Source organism: Girardinichthys multiradiatus, chromosome 17 (genome assembly GCF_021462225.1).
Source record: "Girardinichthys multiradiatus isolate DD_20200921_A chromosome 17, DD_fGirMul_XY1, whole genome shotgun sequence".
NCBI classification, from domain to species: Eukaryota; Metazoa; Chordata; class Actinopteri; order Cyprinodontiformes; family Goodeidae; genus Girardinichthys; species Girardinichthys multiradiatus.
Genome location: NC_061809.1, coordinates 441234 through 465123, shown reverse-complemented (window position 1 = coordinate 465123; position 23890 = coordinate 441234). Strand labels below are relative to the sequence as shown.

General features: G+C 43.7%; 1 protein-coding gene across 1 annotated transcript in view; it reads left to right on the top strand.

Annotated features, from left to right (window-relative positions):
• The window catches only part of arid2 (AT rich interactive domain 2 (ARID, RFX-like)), a 38805-nt gene extending 15323 nt beyond the window's left edge, over positions 1–23482 (top strand). The window contains exons 5-21 of the mRNA XM_047389661.1: positions 1416–1634; positions 1961–2028; positions 3954–4023; positions 5426–5676; positions 10996–11092; positions 11172–11381; positions 12199–12360; positions 13790–13868; positions 13990–14124; positions 14262–14479; positions 14887–17240; positions 19284–19438; positions 19537–19675; positions 19788–19873; positions 19967–20090; positions 20909–21000; positions 21805–23482. Coding sequence (XP_047245617.1) covers positions 1416–1634; positions 1961–2028; positions 3954–4023; positions 5426–5676; positions 10996–11092; positions 11172–11381; positions 12199–12360; positions 13790–13868; positions 13990–14124; positions 14262–14479; positions 14887–17240; positions 19284–19438; positions 19537–19675; positions 19788–19873; positions 19967–20090; positions 20909–21000; positions 21805–21916 — 4571 coding nt within the window. The 3' untranslated portion in view covers positions 21917–23482. The remainder of the gene's footprint in view (positions 1–1415; positions 1635–1960; positions 2029–3953; positions 4024–5425; positions 5677–10995; positions 11093–11171; positions 11382–12198; positions 12361–13789; positions 13869–13989; positions 14125–14261; positions 14480–14886; positions 17241–19283; positions 19439–19536; positions 19676–19787; positions 19874–19966; positions 20091–20908; positions 21001–21804) is intronic.
• The last annotated feature ends 408 nt before the right edge of the window (positions 23483–23890 follow it).

The following is a 23890-nucleotide window of genomic DNA, read 5'->3' as shown; positions in this document are numbered from 1 at the left end:
TCGCAGTCACATGGACCATTAAAACTTTGCATCACAAAGACTGCTGTTTTTTCATTTTGACCCGCTTTATAGCAACGTCCTCTTAATTTCTAATTGTTTTAGCTGTACAGATGACAAATGTTGTGGATAACAGTTAAAAAACAAACGGTCATAGTAGTGCAGACTATGACTATCGTCCAGTGCAGCTTGTTACCATGGAGACAGAGCGCAGGCTGATGGACATCGATGGAGGTGGCAGGTCTCCTCCCTAGCTACATCTGAAGGAAGACTACTTCATACTTCATTGATATCCTCCAATCAAGAGAAATTCTGTTTTATCTCATTGAGTATTCTTTGTATCGATGAGACGACAACACACATATTATCTGATTTTCTCTCGTTTGCAAAGTATTTTTTATAAGGTACTTTGATTTGTATTTTTTTAAAATGTTGTAGTTTTATTATACCCAGGGGACGTTCATAGATCCGGCTACAAACTGTTGTAGTAGCAGCTTACATAATGCTTGCTACTGCAAATGCTATAGTTAAAAACTGATCGCTGCTAGGTTCTCTGGGCTGAGCTAGTTGACGTAAAATGTTGTTCTGCTCTGCTGACCTCTAGTAGAAACTATGCTTAGGTTCCGTTTACTGATGAACCAGGAACACACCTTTTGAAGTGATGAAATGAAGCAATTTCTCTGAGTTGCATCATCTCCGTTGTTGCTTAGCAGAAACTGTCCTGAACGATAGTTGTGATCACAAACCTTCTAGGCATGGAGATACAGCCCTGAAGACCCTGCACCAAACCAATGGAGCAGTTATCTGGAAAGTGACAGGGAAACAAAGGATTGGGGAAAACCGAACTGGATTAGGAGGAGGAATCCCGCATTGGTTGACAGATTGTTGGTTGACTTTATTTGAGATTTCTTCATGAAAAACATTAAACGCATGATTGTTTTCTCATACAGCTAAAATTTCTGTTTACATTATGTGCAGTGGGCAGTAGATGAATTGCTTTTACAACAAGGTTCCTACACTACCTTGAAAATAAGGATTTTCTGAGTATGGGAAAGCAAAATTAAGTATGGAAAATATTTGCATTTCCAGACTTTATCCCTTTTCCCATTGTCCTAAAGTTTCATCCATCCATCTGTACGTCTGTTTGTTCGTCCATCTAGTTGTCCATTTGTCTGGTTGTCCATCCCTCCATCCATCTGAAATGTTGACATGTGAAAAGTGTAAGAGTCCTGCTAAAAGTCAAAGGGCAAGGTATACCTTATCAGATCCAATTTAAAAAACAAAACCAAAAACCAAGTCATTTTGGGACACTTCTTGCTGTTGTGTAACATCCTGAGAAAAGCTTGGGTTTGATCTGCAGCTCTCTCACCACTGCTGTTTCATCTACCCTATCACATTTCCTCTTTTCTCTCCTTCAGACTATCTCCGCCAAAGTTATGGACTGTCTACAGACTTCATTCAGCCGTGCGACTACAACAAACTGGTGCTCTCGCTGCTCTCCGCCTTACCCAATGAGGTTGACTTTGCTGTTAACGTTTGCACGCTGCTCTCCAATGAGAGCAAGCACGCCATGCAGCTTGACAAGGACCCCAAACTGGTCACATTGCTGCTGGCCCACGCCGGCGTCTTCGATGACTGTAAGCCCCCAGCCATACATGCATAATTACCAGAATGACTGTGAAATGTTATACTTTAGCTTTTGTTGAACCATAGTAAAGTGCTAAAGGTTGGAAATATAGGAATAAGGCAAATGAATCGATCTAAAGATACAACTTTACCACTCCTATCACAATTAGCCACTGACTTCTCCATCCTCTTTGTTGTACTATCAAGGTTTGTCTCTTTTTAGCACCCCTGAGTTCTGCTTTATTCATACGGAGTTGTAGAGCCATCGAAAGGAGATAAAAGTCATACTGAGCTATGCTTCGGCTCTCCCTGTAACCCTTCTTGTGTTCTCTTGCAGCTCTAGGCAGCTTCTCTGGGGTGTTTGGGACAGACTGGAAGGAGACAACCACACGGGACTTTGTCAGGGTAACTGCAAAGGTTTTCTGTCACCTCATTTAATCTGGTCTTGAAATTAGAAAGTGCAACATCAGATAAATGACGCCACATTATTCTGATTTCATCTGCATCTACAAGCTTAAATGCTATGCTGATGTTTGAAGATGCCAGCGCCAAGCAGGAAAGACAACAGCTGTGAATGGATAAAAGTTGCAGTTCATGCAATCATTTAAAGAAGGTGATAATGTCTGAACATTTAGGATTCACAAACGGAAAACACTGAAGACAAATCTTTTCTTAAGTTTTTAGTAAAGGTGACGAAGGATCGTACTTGTCAGCCTCCGTTGGTAAGCTTACTTTGGGGTGCTGGACAGAAGGCTCCAACCTATGGAACCTGATGGAGTAGCAATGTTGCTATCATTCTGGTTGTGGAACAGTGGACCAGATATTTGTCCTCGTGGGTAGTCATGGTAGCATGCTTCTCCAGTCTACATGTATTTCCTTGATCTGAAGAAGGCCTACGACCATGTCTCCATGGGTATTGTGTGGGTGGTGCTGCATATGAAGTATGAGGTATCTGGGTGGCTTTTAAGGGTTATCTGGTCCTTGCATGCCCAAAGCAAGAGCTGTGTCCACATTCTTGGGACAAATTCGAGCCTGTTCTCAGGGAGCATTGGACATTGCTTTTCACAGATGATCTGGTTCTGTTGGCTTTTTCAGGCCATGACCTCTAGTGTCCACTGGAGCGGTTCACTGCTGAGTGTCAAGCGGCTGGAATGAGAGTCAGCAGCTCTAAATCTGAGACCATGGTGCTCCACTGGAAGAAGGTAGACTGTCCCCTCTGGGTTGGGGGTCGCCTAAAGTGGAGACCTTGTCCACAGGTGATGATGATGGGATGAAAGGGGATACACAGTACAGACGGATCGGGGCTTCATCTGCAGTAATGTGGGTCGTGGTGAAGAAAGAGCTGAGCTAAAACGCTAATTTACAGGTCTGTCAACGTTCTGGCCCTCATGACCGAATGAACAAGATCGCGGATCCAAGCGGCCAAAATAAGCTTCTTCTAGAGGGTGGCTGTACTCAGCCTTAAGGAGAAGGTGGGGAGCTCCATCATCTGGGGGGAGCTCAAAGTAGAGCTGCTGCTTGTTTGCATTGAAAGAAGTCAGATGAGGTGACATGGGCATCTGATCAGAATGCTTCCGGGGCGTCTCCATTTGGAGGTTTTCCGGGCACATCCCACTGGGAGGTGACCCCGGAGAAGACCCGAACTCGCTGGAGGGACTGTATATCCCGTCTGGCCTGGGGATCTCCCAGAACGAGCAAGAAGATGACCCGGGTTTCCTCCTCCACCTGCTGCCCCCGCTATCTGATCTCTGCTAAGCAGAAGACGATGAAGGACGGAGTGGATGAAGATTGACGGGCTGTAAACTCACAAGTTATTGTTTAACTGAGGCATTTATCTAAGTGTAGGAGCTATAAGTGAAAAGATTAATCATGTCATTGCCAGCAGAGGATGTACTGGTTTCAAATGTTCCAAAATAATTACTATGTACTGATGCTGCAAAATCAGCCTAAATGAGCATTCTACCACTGTGGTTTTTCTACATCGATGCTGGTAGGAATCAGTGATATCAATTAATGGCTAAGATCTGGTAAATGGTAAAAGCTAAATTTGGATGAAGTGGAACAAAGACTTTCCAGTGCATTGTGGTAAATCTGTTCTTGACCAGGAGTCCGTTGCTGGTCTTAGTTATGTGCAAAGCATTTTTGTGTTGGTTTGACGGTGAGTAAGATTGACTCACTTTGCTGCTCAACCTAAACACAACCTTTTGTTTGTAGTCCCACTTAGGTAACTGATCTCACTCTAGACCAGATTGTTGAGATGACTGCTGCAGATCCTGTGGGCTTAGAGTGTTTCTGCAACCACACTGCTAACAGCATCTGTTTCTTGACAGTTCTGGAAAGAGGTGGTGGAGGACGCTGAGGTCAGAGAGCTGATCTGGGACAAGAGCAGTTCAGCACAAGGTAAACTGTTTGGTACTAAGGGTTAGAGATGCACCAATCAGAGTTTTGTCATAGATTTCTAATCTTCAGCTCAGACCTACTGATGCTAATTTTTAGCTGATTCCTGCTTATAATAATAGAAAAGAACAACCCTAGCTCCTGCTGTGATATTCATATTTGACTTTAAGCACAAATTAATTACAAAATTGACATTTGGCTCCATATGGGATGCTAAATGTCAATTTAGCATCCCATATACTATAAAAAAAACTAATAATAAAACTATGCAATTAGCATTGTTTGAGCAGCTAGCATTACTAAAACATCGCTATTTTTATTCCAGCTCTCAAACTTATGGATCAGTACCACCTCACTAAATATGAAGTTTTCCATGAACTTGAAACAGTGCAACAACAGGAAATGGAAATTAAGAGTCACAATCTGATTTATAGTGCATGTTGGTAAAAATGTCTTATTTCATAGGTGGAAAAAAATAAACGGGGCGACCTTTCCAAAGCAGAATTACTGATTTCTTACCAACACTGACCACCTAATACAATATGGCTGCTGTACATTGAAAGCTTAGTGAGAACTGCTTTAAAAATGGCTTTTTTGAACTTCTGGTAGTTTGCATAAATCAAATTTCACGCTTATCAATTCTTGTACAAACTTTTAATGTAATGCAAACATTTGCACAGACATACTTTGCTGTTAGCTTCTGTTGCTAATAGTAGTTGGACTGCAATAATCCTACTGGATCTCCATTTGCAACTAGAATGCAGTTGGGTCCTATGTTAGTTCAATGTTGATCCAGTTTCTGACTTCAGGGTGAATGGAAGACGGCACTAGTATCCATGGTCATTTGTTCTTGGGTCAATCTCATCTGCTACAGTTTCTACTTCCTGAAACACCTTCCTGCTGTATTTTAAAGTCTCATTTTGTCTTTAAAATGTATTAAACTGCAGAAATGTCTCAACATATTATCAAAAACCCATTTTTCAAAACTTGTTTTTCTTAAATCCGTGTTCCCTCTGATTAAAGCCTTCATTCACTAACAACTTCCCTACTGAGGAGTTTTTTTTTTAGTGTCGCCTTGTAGCACTTCGTTATGGTGTATTCACTGATTCTGAAAAGATTGGATTTTTGAGTTTCAAACTGGCCAATCACTGGTCAGGGCCAATCAAGCTGAAAATCGGCAGGTACTGGTCTGTGATTGTTTTTTTTATTATAACATTAGCAGAAGGTCACCCTGATCATTAAAAGTGAACAAAGTCTATTATTACTCTTTCCTCATGTTTGGTTATACTGTGTAATAAATCAAAGTCTAAACTTTCCATTTTTCATTACAACTTTTAGTGAACAACCCTAAAGTTGACCCAAGCCTAGCAGCGTATCCATCTCATTTAATCTGTTCTGACCACAGATGGTACGTTCCGGGAGGAGCACTGGCAGAGCCTCTTCCATCCGCCGCGGAACCCAGGCACAGGCGACATGGAGGCCCAGCGGGTGCTGCAGATCGCCGTCATCCTGCGAAACCTCTCCTTCGAGGAGGCCAACGTCAAGCTGCTGGCGGCCAACCGAACGTGCCTGCGCTTCCTTTTGCTCTGTGCCCACTGTAACCTCATCTCTCTCCGACAGCTCGGGCTCGACACGCTGGGCAACGTGGCCGCTGAGGTGGGTCCGGCTTCGGCCCGTCATCGGTGCTTGTGGTTAGAGTTTGTATCGACTACGGATCAGTCAGAAGACAATCTGAGTTTGTAACACACGACTTGTGGGCTTCATGCTTCGATGAGAATCTAATAGTTGAATAATATACAGGTCCTTCTCAAAATATTAGCATATTGTGATAAAGTTCATTATTTTCCATAATGTCATGATGAAAATGTAACATTCATATATTTTAGATTCATTGCACACTAACTGAAATATTTCAGGTCTTTTATTGTCTTAATACGGATGATTTTGGCATACAGCTCATGAAAACCCCAAATTCCTATCTCACAAAATTAGCATATCATTAAAAGGGTCTCTAAACGAGCTATGAACCTAATCATCTGAATCAACGAGTTAACTCTAAACACCTGCAAAAGATTCCTGAGGCCTTTAAAACTCCCAGCCTGGTTCATCACTCAAAACCCCAATCATGGGTAAGACTGCCGACCTGACTGCTGTCCAGAAGGACACTATTGACACCCTCAAGCAAGAGGGTAAGACACAGAAAGACATTTCTGAACGAATAGGCTGTTCCCAGAGTGCTGTATCAAGGCACCTCAGTGGGAAGTCTGTGGGAAGGAAAAAGTGTGTCAGAAAACGCTGCACAACGAGAAGAGGTGACCGGACCCTGAGGAAGATTGTGGAGAAGGGCCGATTCCAGACCTTGGGGGACCTGTGGAAGCAGTGGACTGAGTCTGGAGTAGAAACATCCAGAGCCACCGTGCACAGGCGTGTGCAGGAAATGGGCTACAGGTGCCGCATTCCCCAGGTCAAGCCACTTTTGAACCAGAAACAGCGGCAGAAGCGCCTGACCTGGGCTACAGAGAAGCAGCACTGGACTGTTGCTCAGTGGTCCAAAGTACTTTTTTCGGATGAAAGCAAATTCTGCATGTCATTCGGAAATCAAGGTGCCAGAGTCTGGAGGAAGACTGGGGAGAAGGAAATGCCAAAATGCCAGAAGTCCAGTGTCAAGTACCCACAGTCAGTGATGGTCTGGGGTGCCGTGTCAGCTGCTGGTGTTGGTCCACTGTGTTTTATCAAGGGCAGGGTCAATGCAGCTAGCTATCAGGAGATTTTGGAGCACTTCATGCTTCCATCTGCTGAAAAGCTTTATGGAGATGAAGATTTCATTTTTCAGCACGACCTGGCACCTGCTCACAGTGCCAAAACCACTGGTAAATGGTTTACTGACCATGGTATCACTGTGCTCAATTGGCCTGCCAACTCTCCTGACCTGAACCCCATAGAGAATCTGTGGGATATTGTGAAGAGAACGTTGAGAGACTCAAGACCCAACACTCTGGATGAGCTAAAGGCCGCTATCGAAGCATCCTGGGCCTCCATAAGACCTCAGCAGTGCCACAGGCTGATTGCCTCCATGCCACGCCGCATTGAAGCAGTCATTTCTGCAAAAGGATTCCCGACAAAGTATTGAGTGCATAACTGTACATGATTATTTGAAGGTTGACGTTTTTTGTATTAAAAACACTTTTCTTTTATTGGTCGGATGAAATATGCTAATTTTGTGAGATAGGAATTTTGGGTTTTCATGAGCTGTATGCCAAAATCATCCGTATTAAGACAATAAAAGACCTGAAATATTTCAGTTAGTGTGCAATGAATCTAAAATATATGAATGTTAAATTTTCATCATTACATTATGGAAAATAATGAACTTGATCACAATATGCTAATATTTTGAGAAGGACCTGTAATTGAAAGTTAGGTGCAATAAACACAAGAATATTCAAACAAAGGAACTCAGGATCCATTTTGTAGGCTGCAAAATGTGGAAAGCATGGTTAGCTTCCTTCATACTACTGTAACGCTCTTCCTGAGATGTTTGGACCAGATCTGTGCTGCATGCATGGCTTTCAGAAGTGATGTGAGCAGATTTTGTGCTCTGTCCTTTCCAAACTCGTGCTTTTTAGAATACCATTAACATGTCAGTGTTGACAAACCAAACGCCAGCACTTGGATGTGAGGAATGTTGGGGGTAACTCACACTGCAGGCACTCTGTAACTCAAGTTAGCTTCATTTTTAAACACGTTCATATAAATGGTGTAAGCATAGATGGTTTCACTGGTTAATATCTGGACTGGCAGCCCTGGCACCGAGGGGTAAAAAGCCTGCAATAAATTCTGCTTTTATTCTAGCAGCATAATCTCACACTGTTTTTAGGAAATAATTGTTTTTTATTGAGATTTAGATTCGAGGGCTGAGATGGTTGTGATAGAAGGTAGATTTTTATGTCTAAACAGTTTCTGTGATTTGTCCGCATGTTTTGAATTATTACCCTGCTGAAAGACTCAGGGATGACCCATTTTCAGTTTTATTTTAAATTCACGGCTATATCAAAGAGATCATGGTTCTAAGCACTTTAACCTCTTAACATACCCCCCTCCCCCTGAACACGTAAAACTCCTGAAAATGCATAAACAAGTTAAATTAACAGTTCTTCAACCCTTTGGAGCACATGCAGAATCCTGGTTTGTTTTTGAAAGGTAACAAAGTTAACCTCAGCTGTCAAACATATTGTAACTCTTAATTACAGGGGTTAGACAATGAAACTGAAACACCTGTCATTTTAGTGTGGGAGGTTTCATGGTTAAATTGGACCAGCCTGGTAGCCAGTCTTCATTGATTGCACATTGCACCAGTAAGAGCAGAGTGTGAAGGTTCAATTAGCAGGGTAAGAGCACAGTTTTACTCAAAATATTGAAATGCACACAACATTATGGGTGACATACCAGAGTTCAAAAGAGGACAAATTGTTGGTGCATGTCTTGCTGGCGCATCTGTGACCAAGACAGCAAGTCTTTGTGATGTATCAAGAGCCACGGTATCCATGGTAATGTCAGCATACCACCAAGAAGGATGAACCACATCCAACAGGATTATCTGTGGACGCAAGAGGAAGCTGTCTGAAAGGGATGTTCGGGTGCTAACCCGGATTGTATCCAAAAAACATAAAACCACGGCTGCCCAAATCACGGCAGAACTAAATGTGCACCTCAACTCTCCTGTTTCCACCAGAACTGTCCGTCAGGAGCTCCACAGGGTCAATATACACGGCCGGGCTGCTATAGCCACACCTTTGGTCACTCATGCCAATGCCAAACGTTGGTTTCAATGGTGCAAGGAGCACAAATCTTGGGCTGTGGACAATGTGAAACATGTATTGTTCTCTGATGAGTCCACCTTTACTGTTTTCCCCACATCCAGGAGAGTTACGGTGTGGAGAAGCCCCAAAGAAGCGTACCACCCAGACTGTTGCATGCCCAGAGTGAAGCATGGGGGTGGATCAGTGATGGTTTGGGCTGTCATATCATGGCATTCCCTTGGCCCAATACTTTTTTCTCATCTGGATTCTTTGGTTTGTTTTTATGTAACTGCACATGCAGGGCAAAAGGTACCGACGTAGAAATAAAGTATGGCATTAGATACGAGTCCTACTGACGACAAGTCCAAATTTGATAACCGTAGCAAAAACATGATTATTCTGGAGAGGATTTTCTGTGGGTGTGTCCCTCTATATGACAGATTCATTTGGCTATTTTGAAACAGTTAAACATCAAATAAACAAACCACAGCTGGACAAAACTTACTACTTACTGGTCAATGATAAAATCCTCTCCTTCTAAGTCTTCTTCAGCCGGTGAACAATGAGAGTCCGGTTCAGTCCAGTCCTCCTCTACCTTCTTCATCAGGGGTTTAGCTACTCTTACCATAATTGTTTTCCATGATTTGTTTGGTAAAACGCTCCAAAAGCCATCCAGTAATGCTATATACATAATTATGCACAGAGGGAGCAGAAAAAACACTGTTTTTCAGCTCCCTTTCCCATTTATTTTTATGAGAGGAATTTCAGTGGCTACACACCTGCAGGATCAGAATCAAAGCTGATCGGTCCAGAGCTGTATGTGTGAGAATAGGTTGGACTTGTATCACGTGAGTCAACATGCGGCGGATATAATTGGATCCGGAGACACCGTAGGTTGATGAATTGGTCGAAATAGTCAAATCAAAAGTAGAGTAACTGGCGGCCATTTTGGCTCAGTGATGTTAAGATTTTGATTTTTTAAATGGAGATGTTTTAAAAGCCGGACTCTGTGCTGACCCATAAGGGATTTAAATAAAGATCCAAGGCCTCTGGAAAAACAAACAGGCCCACGCCATGACAGATCCTCCACCGTGGGCCAGAGGTTCTTTTCCACACATTCATCTTGTGTCTCAAGCTAAAATCACCTGGAGTACTCAATGCCATTAAGGTCAGCTTAATTTGATCTAGACAGAAGGCTTTTTTTCTGCCATAGTTTCCAAGCAGCCCGTTGGCATGTAGATCTCTGCACTCTGTGAACACCAGATGTCACTTTTTGCTCCAGTTGCACTTACTTCAACTGGAGCCCTTGACCCGTTCTGACACTGTGCCAAGGTGGCAAGAAAGGTACGGGTCTTTGTTCAACCTAGTGGCCAGTGGTTGAGAGAAATGAGCCCGTGTGTTCTGTCATGTTTCTACCCAAGGAAACCAAGTTAAGTATTATTGATCAATCAATAAATTATTTACAAGATTCTTCAGTTACATTTTATTTTAAAGGGATTGGTAATTGTTCCAGAAATTCAATTCAAAATTCAAAAATACTTTATTAATCCCAAAGGGAAATTAAATGTTGTTGTTGCTCATTATGATGGTCTTCATTTTATGAAGAATCCATCTTTCCAATGTGATTTTGTTGAAAACAAATATTTCCTACATCTGGGAATTCTGTTAAATTTATTTTAAGGCATTTTTGCACATCTTCAAGCGCTGCCAGCAGATATAGCCACTACTACAAATCGATGTTCAGCTTCTTGTACTTCTGTGAAGTTTGGCATGATTTGAGTGGTTTCTAGATGGTACTGGTTTTTTGGTTGCACGTTTTCAGACATCTCTGCCTCAGTCTGCTGTTTCACAGACTCACTTCTGTGCCGTTACCTGTTGTTTTTAGGGTGGTTCTGCTCTAGTCCACTTCCTTGAGGGCCAGTTTAGATATTAAATTGTTAGAATGTCCCTGGAAATTATTGAGTGGAGCTGCTTGTGTGTGGCGTTCTGCTGTCTCAGGTAAATAGCCGTGGGAGACTCTGCTGTCGCAGCTCTTAGGCCTGTCCCTGTCTGTGCCTGTCTGTTATTTCAGCACACTCTGTCCTCTCTAACATATTTTTAATGACTGTTACAGGTCCGGCCTGCTGGCTCACCAGTTGGTACCATAGTTGCATAAAGCATGTCCTTCTTCTTGTAGCTCCAGCTGGATCCTGTTGATTTTCGGACGACACACCTGATCTTTCACACCATCACCAAATGCTTGATGTCCAGGGACAGGTTCCTCAAAATGAGAGGTAGGGTTTACTTGCAGGAACACCTGCAGTTATGTTTTCTAAAAAGAGAGATGTTAAGCTTACAAGTCTGTGTGTGTAGCTTTGGAGATCCTGGGGAACCTCAGCAAAGCGGATGATAATGGCGTGTTGATCTGCGAGTATGTGGACCAGGAGTCATACAGGGAGGTAATAATGCTCCTCACTCTGCCGGACCTCATGCTCCTGATGGCCTCCTTGGAGGTGCTGTACCTCCTGGCCCAGCTCGGAGAGATTCCCTGCAGCAAGATCGCCTCAGTTGACCACAGCATAGGTACGAATTTACTGCTGCCACTAAATACCTTTCAGCAGCTGCCTTTTACTATATATTACTGTGAAGAAATATTTTCCCCTTTTAATTATTTTTCCAAGAGGTCTATAAATATGTAAGATAACCTTTATAAATGGAAATACTGCTTTAAAATAATGACATCATTTATTAAGGTTACAAACCTGTCCAAATCATCTTGGCCCTGTGTGAGAAGATAATTGGACCTAGACTTATAGCTGTAATTGCAGGAACCATGAATTCTTCTCCTCAATAAAAAATCCTGAAGGAGAAGGTCCGACCATCAGCGTGTGATCCTTAAACTCAGGCTCACTTGGGTTGGTTCTGCAGGGGGGAAATGACCCGAAGCACTCCAGGAGGACAGTCTCGGAATGGTTCAAAAAACTAAAAGAAGGTTTTGGAGTGGCCTAGTCGAAGTCTGGACTAAAATCCTATTGAGATAGTGGCCTGGCCTTTAAAAAGGGTGTTCATGCTAAAACATCTCCCCCAGTGTGACTGAATAAAAATGATTCTGCAAATAAGAGTGGGCCAAAATTCCTCCACAGTGATGTAAAAACATATTGCCAGTTGGCACCAACACTTAAATGGTTGTGCCAAAACGGGCACAACCATTTATTAGGTTTAAGGGTTCATAACCTTTTCATTTAGGGATAGCTGTTTTTTCTTAATAAATGAGTCATTATTAGAAAGGTTTTCTCCTTGTCTGATAAAAAAGTAAAAACAAATAATTGTTCAGAATCAAATTTACTCACTGGACTGGACTTTATTACTGAGTCTGGTCTGTTTTTTTTTCCCCGCTCAGACTTGTTGGTGCGGTTAGCATCAGTAGACCTTCACACGTTCGGACCCGACGCCCTAACAGCGGTGCGGTTGATCGAGCACCAGGCTAACGCCGACCAGGCCGCCGAGGTCCGACCACAGTTAGTAGAGCAGGTACCTGCGGCCGTGCAGCCTCCAGCACCTGGTAAGAGTTTCTAAGACACCTCAACCTTTTTTACTGTTTCTCTGTTAGATGGCCGGGAAAATTCCTGAAAGATTGAAACAGGCGGCTCTAGGTAAAGAGAATAACTACTGCAGGTCTGTCTGATCCAGCAGCATTTGATACCACACTCATGCTCAAAGCTTTAAAGGTTTACATGTTGCTGAGTCTCTACAGGCCTTCTGTATAACTACAGAGCATTTATTAAGATTCAATGTGCTTGACCAACATGAAGTGACGCTTCATTATGAAGTGGAAGAAGATGACATGTTCCCAAAATTGTATTTGAAAATAGAATGTAAACTCTGGGGTGCTTTTGTAGAAGCTCTGATGCCCCAAATAAAAACGAATGCAACCAGTTACCTTCAGAGGTTGCCTAATTAGTAAATGAAACTCATCGGTGTGTGAAGTAGCCCCAGCATAAATCTAACAGTCGTGGACAGGCCTCAGAGGTTTGTTAGAGGACATTAGAGAACAAGCAAGGAGAGCATTGATTACAGAAGCAGCCAAGAGGACGTTGGTTAATCTGGAGGAGCTGCAGAGATGCACAGCTCAGATAGGAGGGTCGGTTGACAGATAAACTATTAGTTGTGCACACCACCAAGAACACACCCATTGTTTAGAACAAGAAGAAGAAATCCTGTTAAACCTGTTCCATAAGCCATGTAGATGTTACACTTACACGGAAAATCATTCGGACTAAACCAGAGCATGAAACATAGTGGTGGCAGCATCATGCTATGGGGCCTCACCTTGCAGCAGGACAACGGCCCTCTCCATAAAATCAAAGTTACATAGTTAATAGTTAAGACCAGAACATATCCATGTGTTAGAATGGTCTAGTCAAAGTCCAGACCTACAAAGAATTGAGAATATGTTGCAAGACTTGAACTAGCAACGCATGCCACACTTCTCAGATTTTTATATGTATAACAAATTTGAAAGCTATGTATGATCTTCCTTCTGCTGCAGAGTTCTGCTTTACCGTGTTTCCCGCTATCACAGAACATCCCCATAAAATACATTAAAGTTTGTGGTTGTAGCTGGAGAACATTCTGGGAATTTAAATACTTATCCAAGGTGCTGGACATCTGTTTGCTCAAAACTGTTATGGTTGTAAGAAAATGTTATGCAGTTGCTCGACTTAAAATCAGATCTTCAGATCAGCCAAAGCCCGTCAGTCTTGAACTGAAGCGAATAACCAGGGAGGCAGGGCAGTAGATTAGCTGTGTAATAAAGACACTCCTGACTTCTCTGTACTGCACATGGTTCCTTATCCAGAGTTTAGTTTGCTGACATCTAGTGGATATCTAACCAGCTCTACAATTCTATAGTAAATACATTTAGTAAACAGGCTGTTTTTTGCTAATTGTTTGTAATCCTTTTGTAATGTTTCCTTCCTTTGTCTGCTTAGTAACAAGGGTTCCTGTTCAGTCCAATGTACCACCACCTGGTATCGTCGAACTAGACGGGGAGAAGTTCACGCTGCAGTGGTGAGATCTGTTTTCTGTTTTGATCATATAACTGAAAAATAGCAGGTTAGATTTCTTTGTTAGGAAAAAAGAAAATATTTCCTGGTTGTATTAAAACCTGTCAATTGTTTGTTTCTAACAGGCTAAACGCACACTTTGAGACGAACCCTGAGGGCTCTGTTTCTCGATCAGAAATGTACTCGGAGTACTTGGCCACATGCAGCAAAATGGGACGAAGCAACATCTTGAACTCCACCGGCTTCCTCAAATGCCTGCGGTAGGTACACAGTGCAGCTGGTTTGAGCAAGTTTCTGTCACTACTGAACAACATACTAGATACATCTCTAAAGTTGACCTGTACAGTTAGAAACTTTCTCTTGCTGACAATCGTCAAATGGTCCCTCTTCTCCACAGGACTGTGTTCCCCAACCACACTATGAGGCGGCAAGAGGAGGCGAAAGCCAGCAACCAGCTTCAGATCCTCCTGGTGGGGATAAGGCGAAGAGCGATCCCTCTCCCCATCCAGCTGTACTACCAGCAACCCCAACAGCAGCACCAGAACCCGGCCGCAGCTCCTCCACCTCCAGCAGCTCGACATGAAGCGCCTGGAGATCCTCAAGCGCCACCACCAGGTAGAGATGTTTTTTTTTTTTTTTATTGGGCTCGCTTTCTGTGGTAGGTATTATCTGACTGCTGTAATAGGGAATGCCAGTCAGCAGAGGAAATGCTTCCCTTCACAAGCTTCTAGCACAGCGGTCTTGGCTAAATATGTTCTGGACAGATGAGACCAACACAGAAGGTTTTGGCCTACAAGCAACACGCTGTGTTGCGGAAAACAGCAATTGCATATCACTCTGCACACACCATCCCCTTGGTGAAACATGGTGGTGGCGGCATCATGCTGTTGGGATGCTTCTGCAGGGAGAGGGAAACTTGATGGGAATAAATGATCATTTTCATTATTTGTCTACAGATAACTTGCTGAAATACTAAATTGATCCACACATTAATGAACGGTTTTATGTTGATCTGTTACCAGGCTTACCTCCAGGACCTCCTAATCTTGGACCACAGTTTGTACGGGCCCCCGGTGTCTCAAACAGCGCCTCAGCCTTGGCCTCGACGGCACAGGAAACGTCTCGTGTAAACCACCCGACTGTTCAACGTCAACCGGTGCCGTCACAGGTGTCTCCGCAGTTGCCACCAAGTCCTCTGGCAGCGCAACAGCAGCAGGTCCGAACAGCTCCGGCCACCCAGAATCACAGCCCACAGAACCCAGCTCCCCCTCCCGTGCCTCAGCAGCAGCTGCACTCCCCCATGCTCCCCACAGGGACTCCCGTCACATTATTTCAGCCAGTACCACAAGGCCACATCCTCACCGCTAGGGTACAAGGTGTGTGCTCTCCAATCACCCAGCAACCACCTCTGCCTCAAACCCTCCCTGTCTCTAGACCCCAGGGTGGAGCCCCCCAGGTCGACACCCAGTGTACTGCTGCGGTTTCAGTACCCCCCTCCATCCAGGTTGGAGGTAGCCAGGCTCAAGGTATAATGGGTGTGGCCAGTTCCCAAGGTTCTCGTGTAACATTTCAGAATATTGCTCCCAAACCAGCACCAAATCAGTCAGGTTTTCCAACAGCCACGATGGCTCCTCCCAACCAGCAGCCTCAGCCTCAACAGCCGGCACAGAGTGTAGTCATAGTTGGTCCCAATCCTCAGCAGAATGCAGCCTACCCCCCTGCCATACACCAGATTGTTCTTGCCAACCCCCCCACCATTCCCGGTGCCCAGACTGTCCAGATAGCAGGACAGCCTGGAGCCGCTTCCAGCCCCTGCTCACCTGCTGCCTCTCATTCAAATACCCAGGTCCAATCCAATCAAGCTGTCTGCCATGCACTGTCCACGAAACGGCAACATCAGCAGCCGCCGCCTCTTCAAATCGTATCCCAGACTCCTCCCACTCAACCTACCTCCAATGAATCCAGCTTGATCAAACAGCTACTGCTTCCAAAGCGAGGGCCTTCTACGCCGGGAGGAAAGTTGATCCTGCCTGCCCCACAGGTCCCCCCTCCCAACAACACAATAGCCCCCAATCCACAGGTCATCTACCAAAACCCCTCTCCTCAGCCGGTCAGTGTCCAGCTGGTCCCTGGCCAGCTTCCTGCTGCGGGAGCTCCACCCCTTCAGACGGTTCAGCTCTTGCCAGGGCATCTAATTTCCACCAGTACGCCAGGTGGAACAGCCATCATTCAGGGTCCCACAGCAGCTGGACAGGTCACGTTCACCGTGGTCCCCAACACTGGCTTCACCACCTCTACTGCTGCTGTCGCTGCTGTCAGCCAGGGAGTCGTTGCTCCAGGTGTCCCCCCACCTCCATTTTCTACTGGAACAGCCCCCCATCACATTTCAGCAGGTGCACCCCTCCCACCACCACTGCCAGCTCCCCTCAGAGGAGACAGGATCATTTGTCAAAAAGAGGAAGAGGCCAAGGATGCCACAGGGCTGCATATCCATGAGAGGAAGATAGAGGTGATGGAGAACTCCTCTTTAGCAGAAGGAGACTCCTCTAAAGGCAAAACCAGTAACGGGGATGTTGCTGCAGGTGCCAAGCTACTAAATGGTGGGAAGTGCATGGAGCCTAAACTACCTCCATATCACTCAGGGAACAGCCAGGGAGTACTCAACGGCCCAGCAACAGATAGTCTTTCATCCAATGGAAAGCAGGCTCTCTCTCCAGGCCCAAACACCCCTCTCGAGGGCAACCCCGACCCCAAAAAGACCCTCGTTAATGGGGTATGTGACTTTGAGCGAGGAGATAGTGGTGACAATTTTAACAAAAACATTCCAAATCACATTGCTTCCAAACCGTACCTGGGGAACGGGGAGGTGGGTGCCTCTGAAAAAACTTCAGACCAGAGTCTCCCCAGTCCTCCCCCTTCCCAGCAGGACACTGCCAAAGCCCAGCAGGCTGAGCGCCTGGCTAATGGACCCCAGGCAGCAGGTCTCCGGCCCTCCTCGGAATTAACCAACGGACCTATGGGGCCAGGGCATGGCACGCCTGTGCTAAGACAGCAACTGCTCCCCAACTCTTCGCTCCCCTCCACTGTCCCTGCGCAGAGTCCTGCTGCCTCTCCCGCTAACGGAGTGGCCTCGGAACCCCGGGGCCTCAAGAGGCCCGCTGAGAACGAGGACCGCAGCCCAGCAGCAACTTCCTCCGGGATCCCCAGTAAAGTAGGAGTTCGGATCATCACCATCAGTGACCCCAATAACGCCGGCAGCAGTGCCACCATGGTGGCGGTGCCAGCAGGAACGGACCCAAGCACAGTAGCCAAAGTAGCAATAGAGAACGCCACTCAGCAGAGGAACTGCTCGCCTACACAAGCAGCTGGCATGACGGTGAGTCACTGTGGGGTTTCCTCTGTGTAATCCACGTTTCTGCACTGTCTCCTGGTAATGAGACTTGGTGTTTGGTCTACCACAAAATGGAAACTTTTGGTGACGAGGTCAATTCTGGAAAAGGAGCATCACTGACATCGGTCCCGTCCACAACAGAGAGATTTATGCAAACTGAGATTTTCTTCTTCATTTAAGCTTCTTATGCACAGGCAAACTGAGTATTTGGTGGTAAACAAATGTATTTATTAAATACTATTTAAAGTGGGGATTAGTAAAAACTCTGGTTATCCAGTGGTTATTAAAACGATGACGTAGAGGCCAACTTTGTACATGTCCAATATAGTTTTATTATAATATAGTCCAATTATGGCAGGCTTGTCGCCACCTACTAGTGTGGAATAGGTTTATCATTGAATCCCAGGTGCTGTGAACAGGCTGCTTATATTTATCTTTCAAAATCAGAAGAATAGTAATGATGCTGCTAGCGAGTCATTTCTTTTTCAGGAAATGTAATCTATACTATTACTGACTTTATAGGTTGGTAAAGATTTTATTGGTTGACCAAAACACAATTTGTTGGTTTACTTCTTTCCTGTTTGCTTTTTTTCTTGCAGCATTTTTTTTTTTTTCAGCAAAGACCCATAAACTTGTCAAGGGAGTTAAGTTTGGGAGTGTTAGAAATATTCAAAATGCCCGACTTTCAATGAGAATTATGAGAATTTATACACATCAGCTGGAAGTTAGGGGATTTCAAACAAACGACATCATATCCAACCAGCTTTGTAAGTTCAACAATTGTACCATATATGAAAAATATTTCCCCAAAAATATCGTCAAACTTACTGGATTTTATGAAGTCAGTGGATTTGAAATGGAGCCTCTTAGTCCAGGGTTCTAGATATGATCTGTGCAGGTGATGGAGGAATGTAAAGGTCGTGGCCTCTATCTCCCTGCTAGCAGTGCTCCAGGTGTGACTGGGGAATAACATAAATATACTGCTTTTCTTGTATAAAATGTGCAATTTCTCTTAAGGTCCAGCCTTTAATGTTTGAAATTGCTATAACTTCCTGGTAATTTCCATAAACTCCTGTTATTTCCCCTCAGAAATTTGGCAAATTCCACTTTGCTAATGAAAGTTACAGAGCAACTCTACTATTACGAGCTGTTTAATGCTGGTAATCATTCAGACCATCGGCTGATGTAGAGTCTGCAGACATGTTCATCAGACATGCTGTTCGTGTCTTGCTAGCTGAGGTTCTGAAACAGCAGGACCTTTTGATGAGACCAGTTGGTGGCGCACTTTTAGTCTCCACCATGACCGTGTGGTTTTGCAGTTGGAAATATTTCTTGTAAGTAAAGGAAAAGTATAGCAGCCGTCTTTGTGCCAGCTTACCAGCGTGTGAGGCAGGGGCACTGCTGTGTTATACGATATTCCATACGTTTGAGAAAATCGCTTTAGTTAGCTGGTACTTTCTCCAAGATCTCGTTAAAAGAGTGTACTTTAAAAAAAAACAAAAAAAAACGGCCCAAGCCTGCAGTCATTGTTCACAAACAGTCGAAGGTTACAGAAAAGAAAGCAACCTCCTCTTTTTATTTTGATGGTCCATTAGTCCACACTAGCTGAGTTGAACATCCAGGTGATTAACCCTGATGTGTCTATATCTGCTTTGGTAAACTCCCACCTTCAGAGAAGAGCTTAAATAATAATTCATCTCTGTTTAAATATCTCCACAATGAAGACATAGATGAGGTACATGTTTTATTAATGAACTCCAAGTATCGGGTCTGACCTACAGGTCTGGAGGTTAAGAAGGTGAGTCCAGTTAAGACCATGTGGCTCTCACTGATACCCACCTCCTACAGCAAAGCAGCTGAGAGAACAACTTGTGCCCAGAGACGGGCCTGGGTTACATCTCAGCCAACAAATGTTTCCCAGTCTAGATCTCGTGCCTTTCTGCCTACAGAAATCCACTGGGACCAAGCTGTTCAAATGTGACTCATAAACAAAAGATCCAACTTTCTAAAACTGCGTCTCCTTTCCAGCCGACTGTAACGCCGCCCCCAGCTCCCTCCTCACAGTCGGTACCAGCAGGTAACCACAGCCCGCACCTCCCAGCGCAGCAGACCCCCACAGCACCGTCGGAACCAGGCAGGAAAGCAGGGCAGAACTTCAAATGTCTGTGGCAGTCCTGTAAACGGTACACAGCTCAATTCTGCTTCACTTGCCTTCTTATGCGTTCCTAGCTGATGATCCCGGCTGAGCCTTTGTCAAACCGTGCCTTCATTTGTTTTCCAGGTGGTTCGAAACGCCATCCCAAGTGTTTTACCACGCAGCAACGCAACATGGCGGCAAAGAAGTGTATGGAGGCCATTGTCTGTGGGAGGGGTGTGAACCTTTTCCTCGGCAGAGACTGTCCTTCATCACACATCTGCAGGTAAAATCCCTTCATCATCCAGAGTGATCCATAATTACGCCATAACATAAAAAGTACAATGGTTACGGTCTTTGTAGGAAAAATGTAAACTGTATCTGCTCTGCTTTCCCAGGATAAACACTGTTCTCGAGAGGCTTTGCTGGCTGGACTCAAACTGGAGGAGCAGCAAACACAAAGTCCCAATCGGACATCTTCCCAGTGCGTGCACTTTTCCAGTCTAACATGGCTCGTATCTGAACTGAAAAGGTTGGCATTTATCAAATAACAAGAATTTGGTTTTGTTCTGTGAAGGACCCCACCAGCGGCAGGCAGCACTCCGGCACAACGAGCGCCAAAAGCAATCGTCAATCATCCAAGCGCAGCTCTCATGGCCCTACGCAGAGGTTCTCGAAACTTGGTCTTCAGGGACTTCACAGTGAGTAGAGCCAGGCTGCTGTTCACAGTAACGCCCCTGGTTTATGTGTTGATTTATTTTATGCTGGACAAGTTGAAATGATTTATAATTCAACTTTTTTCTTATGAAAAAAATGGCACCTTGCTTAAATATTGTATACATGTTGTCACATTACAACCACACATTTCAACGGATTTAATGTAGTGCATAATTGTGAAGATGGAAAGAGAAAAAAAAGTAGTGACCATTTCTGTTTAGCCCCCTAATAAACCTAAATTAGTTTGAGTCAACTAATTCCCTTCTTATAGAAGTCTTATTTGCAGTTTGCCACAAGCCATGTAGGGGGCGCTGCAAACATGTGCAAGAGGGTGCTCTGTTCAGACTGTGTGCAGGAATGCTATTAATGGCCCAGTCAAAGTACAGAACTAATTCTAGTTAAGAATGTGTGATAAAACCTGAGCAGTTCTGTAAAGCTGAATAAAGAAAGGTTTTAGTTTCTAAATGTGCAAAGCTGGTGAAGTAAAACTCAAGACACTTGCTGCTGAATGTGCAGTGAGGGGTGGTTCTTTAAAGCACTGCCTCAAAAGGCACGTCATACAGATCCTTTTTAGGACATGCATTTTCCTTCCACTTGATAAATATGCACTATTTTCTGTTGTTCTGTCATAATATCCCAATAATACAGTTAGGTTTGTGGTTGCAGCGTGATAAAATGTCAAACATTCAAGGGTTGTCTGGACATTTACTGTATAAATGATTCCCTGACAGACTGTAGCAGATGACTTGTTGACTTGCTGGATGTAATAATATGATCATTGTGTTTCTTTTATTTCCTGCAGGATGAGAAAGAGGGACCAGTGACCAAACACATACGACTAACTGCTGCCTTAACATTAAAGAACATCGCCAAGCACTCGGACTGTGGTCGCATGTAAGTTTCCTGCTTGACGATTTGGTGACATGAAGCCTTGTTCAAGATAATCCAATGTACTGAAAGCGGTGGCGGTCACGTTTATTGGCTGCCCTGGTAAAAAATAAAAATAAAGTTTAAAAGCCTTAAAATAAAATCTATTCTTGTTTTATGAAATAAAATTTTACCAACATCAGTTATATGTACCTCTAACAACTCCTTAAAAATATAATTAACCATCTTTTATTTATTAGGAACTCTTTTAGATTAATCAGAGTTTTTAGGAGCTTCTCGTTAGTAACTAATTACTTCTGTTTCTTTTTGGTATAAATACGATGATACACTGAGGCCCATTTCTTTTGTCCACAAGGGGGAGCCCATAATTATGTTCCTACTACACAGTGAGCAGGATGGTAAGGGAGAACTACAGCTAAGACAGGCATCTTGGTGTAACGAAGTCTCCATAGTAACCATTAGACTTAATTTTCATGCCAGAAATTCAAAACTGAGTGGAAAGATCACCTCATGCTTACTGTATTGCATGGTGGAGGATCTGTGATGCTGTGGGCCATTTCTTTCTTCCAAAGGCTCTGGGGAAACATGTTAAGAGTGCATTAATTCATGAATACCTGGAGTTGTTTTCTTAACTGAGATTTTGACAATAAAAAGTGAGTTATTTTAGCAGAGGTCACAATAAATCTAGGCAGCACCGTAAGAAACATCTGAATTCTGCCTTTGAGTCTTGAATTATGCAGCTTGTCATGTGAAGTTTTGCTGATTTTAAAAGATTTTTTTTCTCTCTGTATTGTTTATTTCATTTTTCAGGTTGGTAAAAAGACACGAGACGCACCTCTCTGTGCTCGCATTAAGTAATATGGAGGTTTCCAGCACGCTCGCCAAATGCCTTTATGAACTCACGCACTCGCTTCAGGCTTAACGCCAAAAGGACAACCCCTACCATCCCCCTCAGTCCCGCTCCTACGAACAGAGGAGCGAGGCGCCGGTGAGCTATAGCTGGTCCACGGGTTTGATGGACGGGGGAGCAGAGGAGGGGAACCAGGACAAAGTTCTGCCGCTTCCACCTCCACCCCTAAAAACTCCATTTGATCCCTCACCTACTTCCTCGCCAACCTGTGTGCAACCGCCCGCTCGCTACCATCACACACAGGGAAAGAGAGAAGAGGATAAAAAAGAAAAAAACTGCCTTGGGGATCTTCCACCAGCTGCCCACCAGGGGGAGCTCTTTGAGATTGCTTTCCTGAGGGACTCCACTGACAAAACCCAAAACATGAGCACATTTTGTTTGAGTGTAATAGTTTTTCTTCCCTTGTTTCTTTTGGTGAGCCGGTTAACAGAAGTGTGCTTGAGCTCTGGATGAAGAGTACAGGTGTGTAGGGCCAGGAAGGGGCGGGGCCAATAAAAGTATCTCACATGGTTGGGTGGAAGGAGGACTTGGCCTGCGACTGGAGCAAAGAAATTTTTTCTTTAGAAACTCGGTAGCTTGGTTTTCTTACTTGAGTCAATATATTTTCACTTATTTATTATTGAAATGAATACCATTACAATTAATAAAAAAAGAATCTTGTAAATACATTGTGAATATATATATAAAGAAGATCCTTTGATGCCGATGCAGCCACTGGAGAACATGCTCTGTGGGGTAATAGAAGCATTACTTTGACAGGATTTAATTAAGTAGTATGTTTGTTTCTTATTTAGCTTCTTTTTTTTTTTTTTTTAAATGATCCTTGGTCACTTGTATCTAATGTGATTCTATACTCAGCAGTGGATGAATGTACTTAAAAACCTGTAAATAATTCTGCAAAGGTACTGATGCTGTAAAGCTTAGGGATGGGGAAACAGTTTTTTTGTGGAACTGTGACATTTTTTGTATTATAATACCTTGTAGAACTCATTTTGCTGGCTGAAAGAGTATGGAATAATATATCTCATGTCATTTTGTAGAAGAAAAAAAAATATTGAAGGTATTCCCTTCCCTTAACCCCCCACACGCCTCTCCCCTCAACACGTGCACACACACACACATACACACAAGGAACATATAATCCACTGTAAGCGTTTTTTGTCATTGTACGGGCACGGTGCGCGTACCAAAAGGTTTTTTTGTATTTGTAAATTGGTTTAAATACATGGAGTTTTTATACAGGTTTTCTCCTGTGTTCTTTGCTTTACGTGCAGGTATGATATTTTCTTCACTACTTTTTTCTATCTTAATATAGTGTGGAGTTTTATTGTACTATTTTTTCATTCTTACTACCATGCCACATTCCGGCTCACGTCCTCAGACTGTCCTCTCTCTACCGTGTGTTGTGTAACATTTGACTGCCTGTCGTATTAGCATCTGACCGGGGCGACCCAAACATCTTCATTTCTGCGGTGTCAGTAGGATGTGTGACTATACATAGACCTAACAGTCTGTTAGAGATTGGCTTTATTTACTTTGGTGACTGTTTATAGTTTTTAAATAAAACACTGAACATTTTGCCTGGGCTTTACTTGTTTTCTGCTTTCTTTTATCTGTTGCAAGTCACAAGTCTTTCCACCCAAGTTCCAAGTTGGTATTCGCAAAACCCCAAGTCGGGTTCACAGGAGGAACATGCAAGTCCCCTGTCTTAAGACTAGATCTGTAATTTCATTACAAAACATGACTACTGTAAAAAAGTATTTATCCCCCAACAGAGTTCCTGTTTTTCTTGTCACACCTCAGTGTTTTAGATCATTCAACTATGTTTGAGATTATTGGGAGCCTGAGTGGTTTGGCGTGCAAACCAACATGGCGCTATATGGAAAAAGTAATTTCCCCCAAAGCTGGTAACTATGCTGCAGCAACAACTGATCTAAAACGTTTCTGATGACGGACCGTGAGTCTTTTACATCTCTGGGGTGGAAT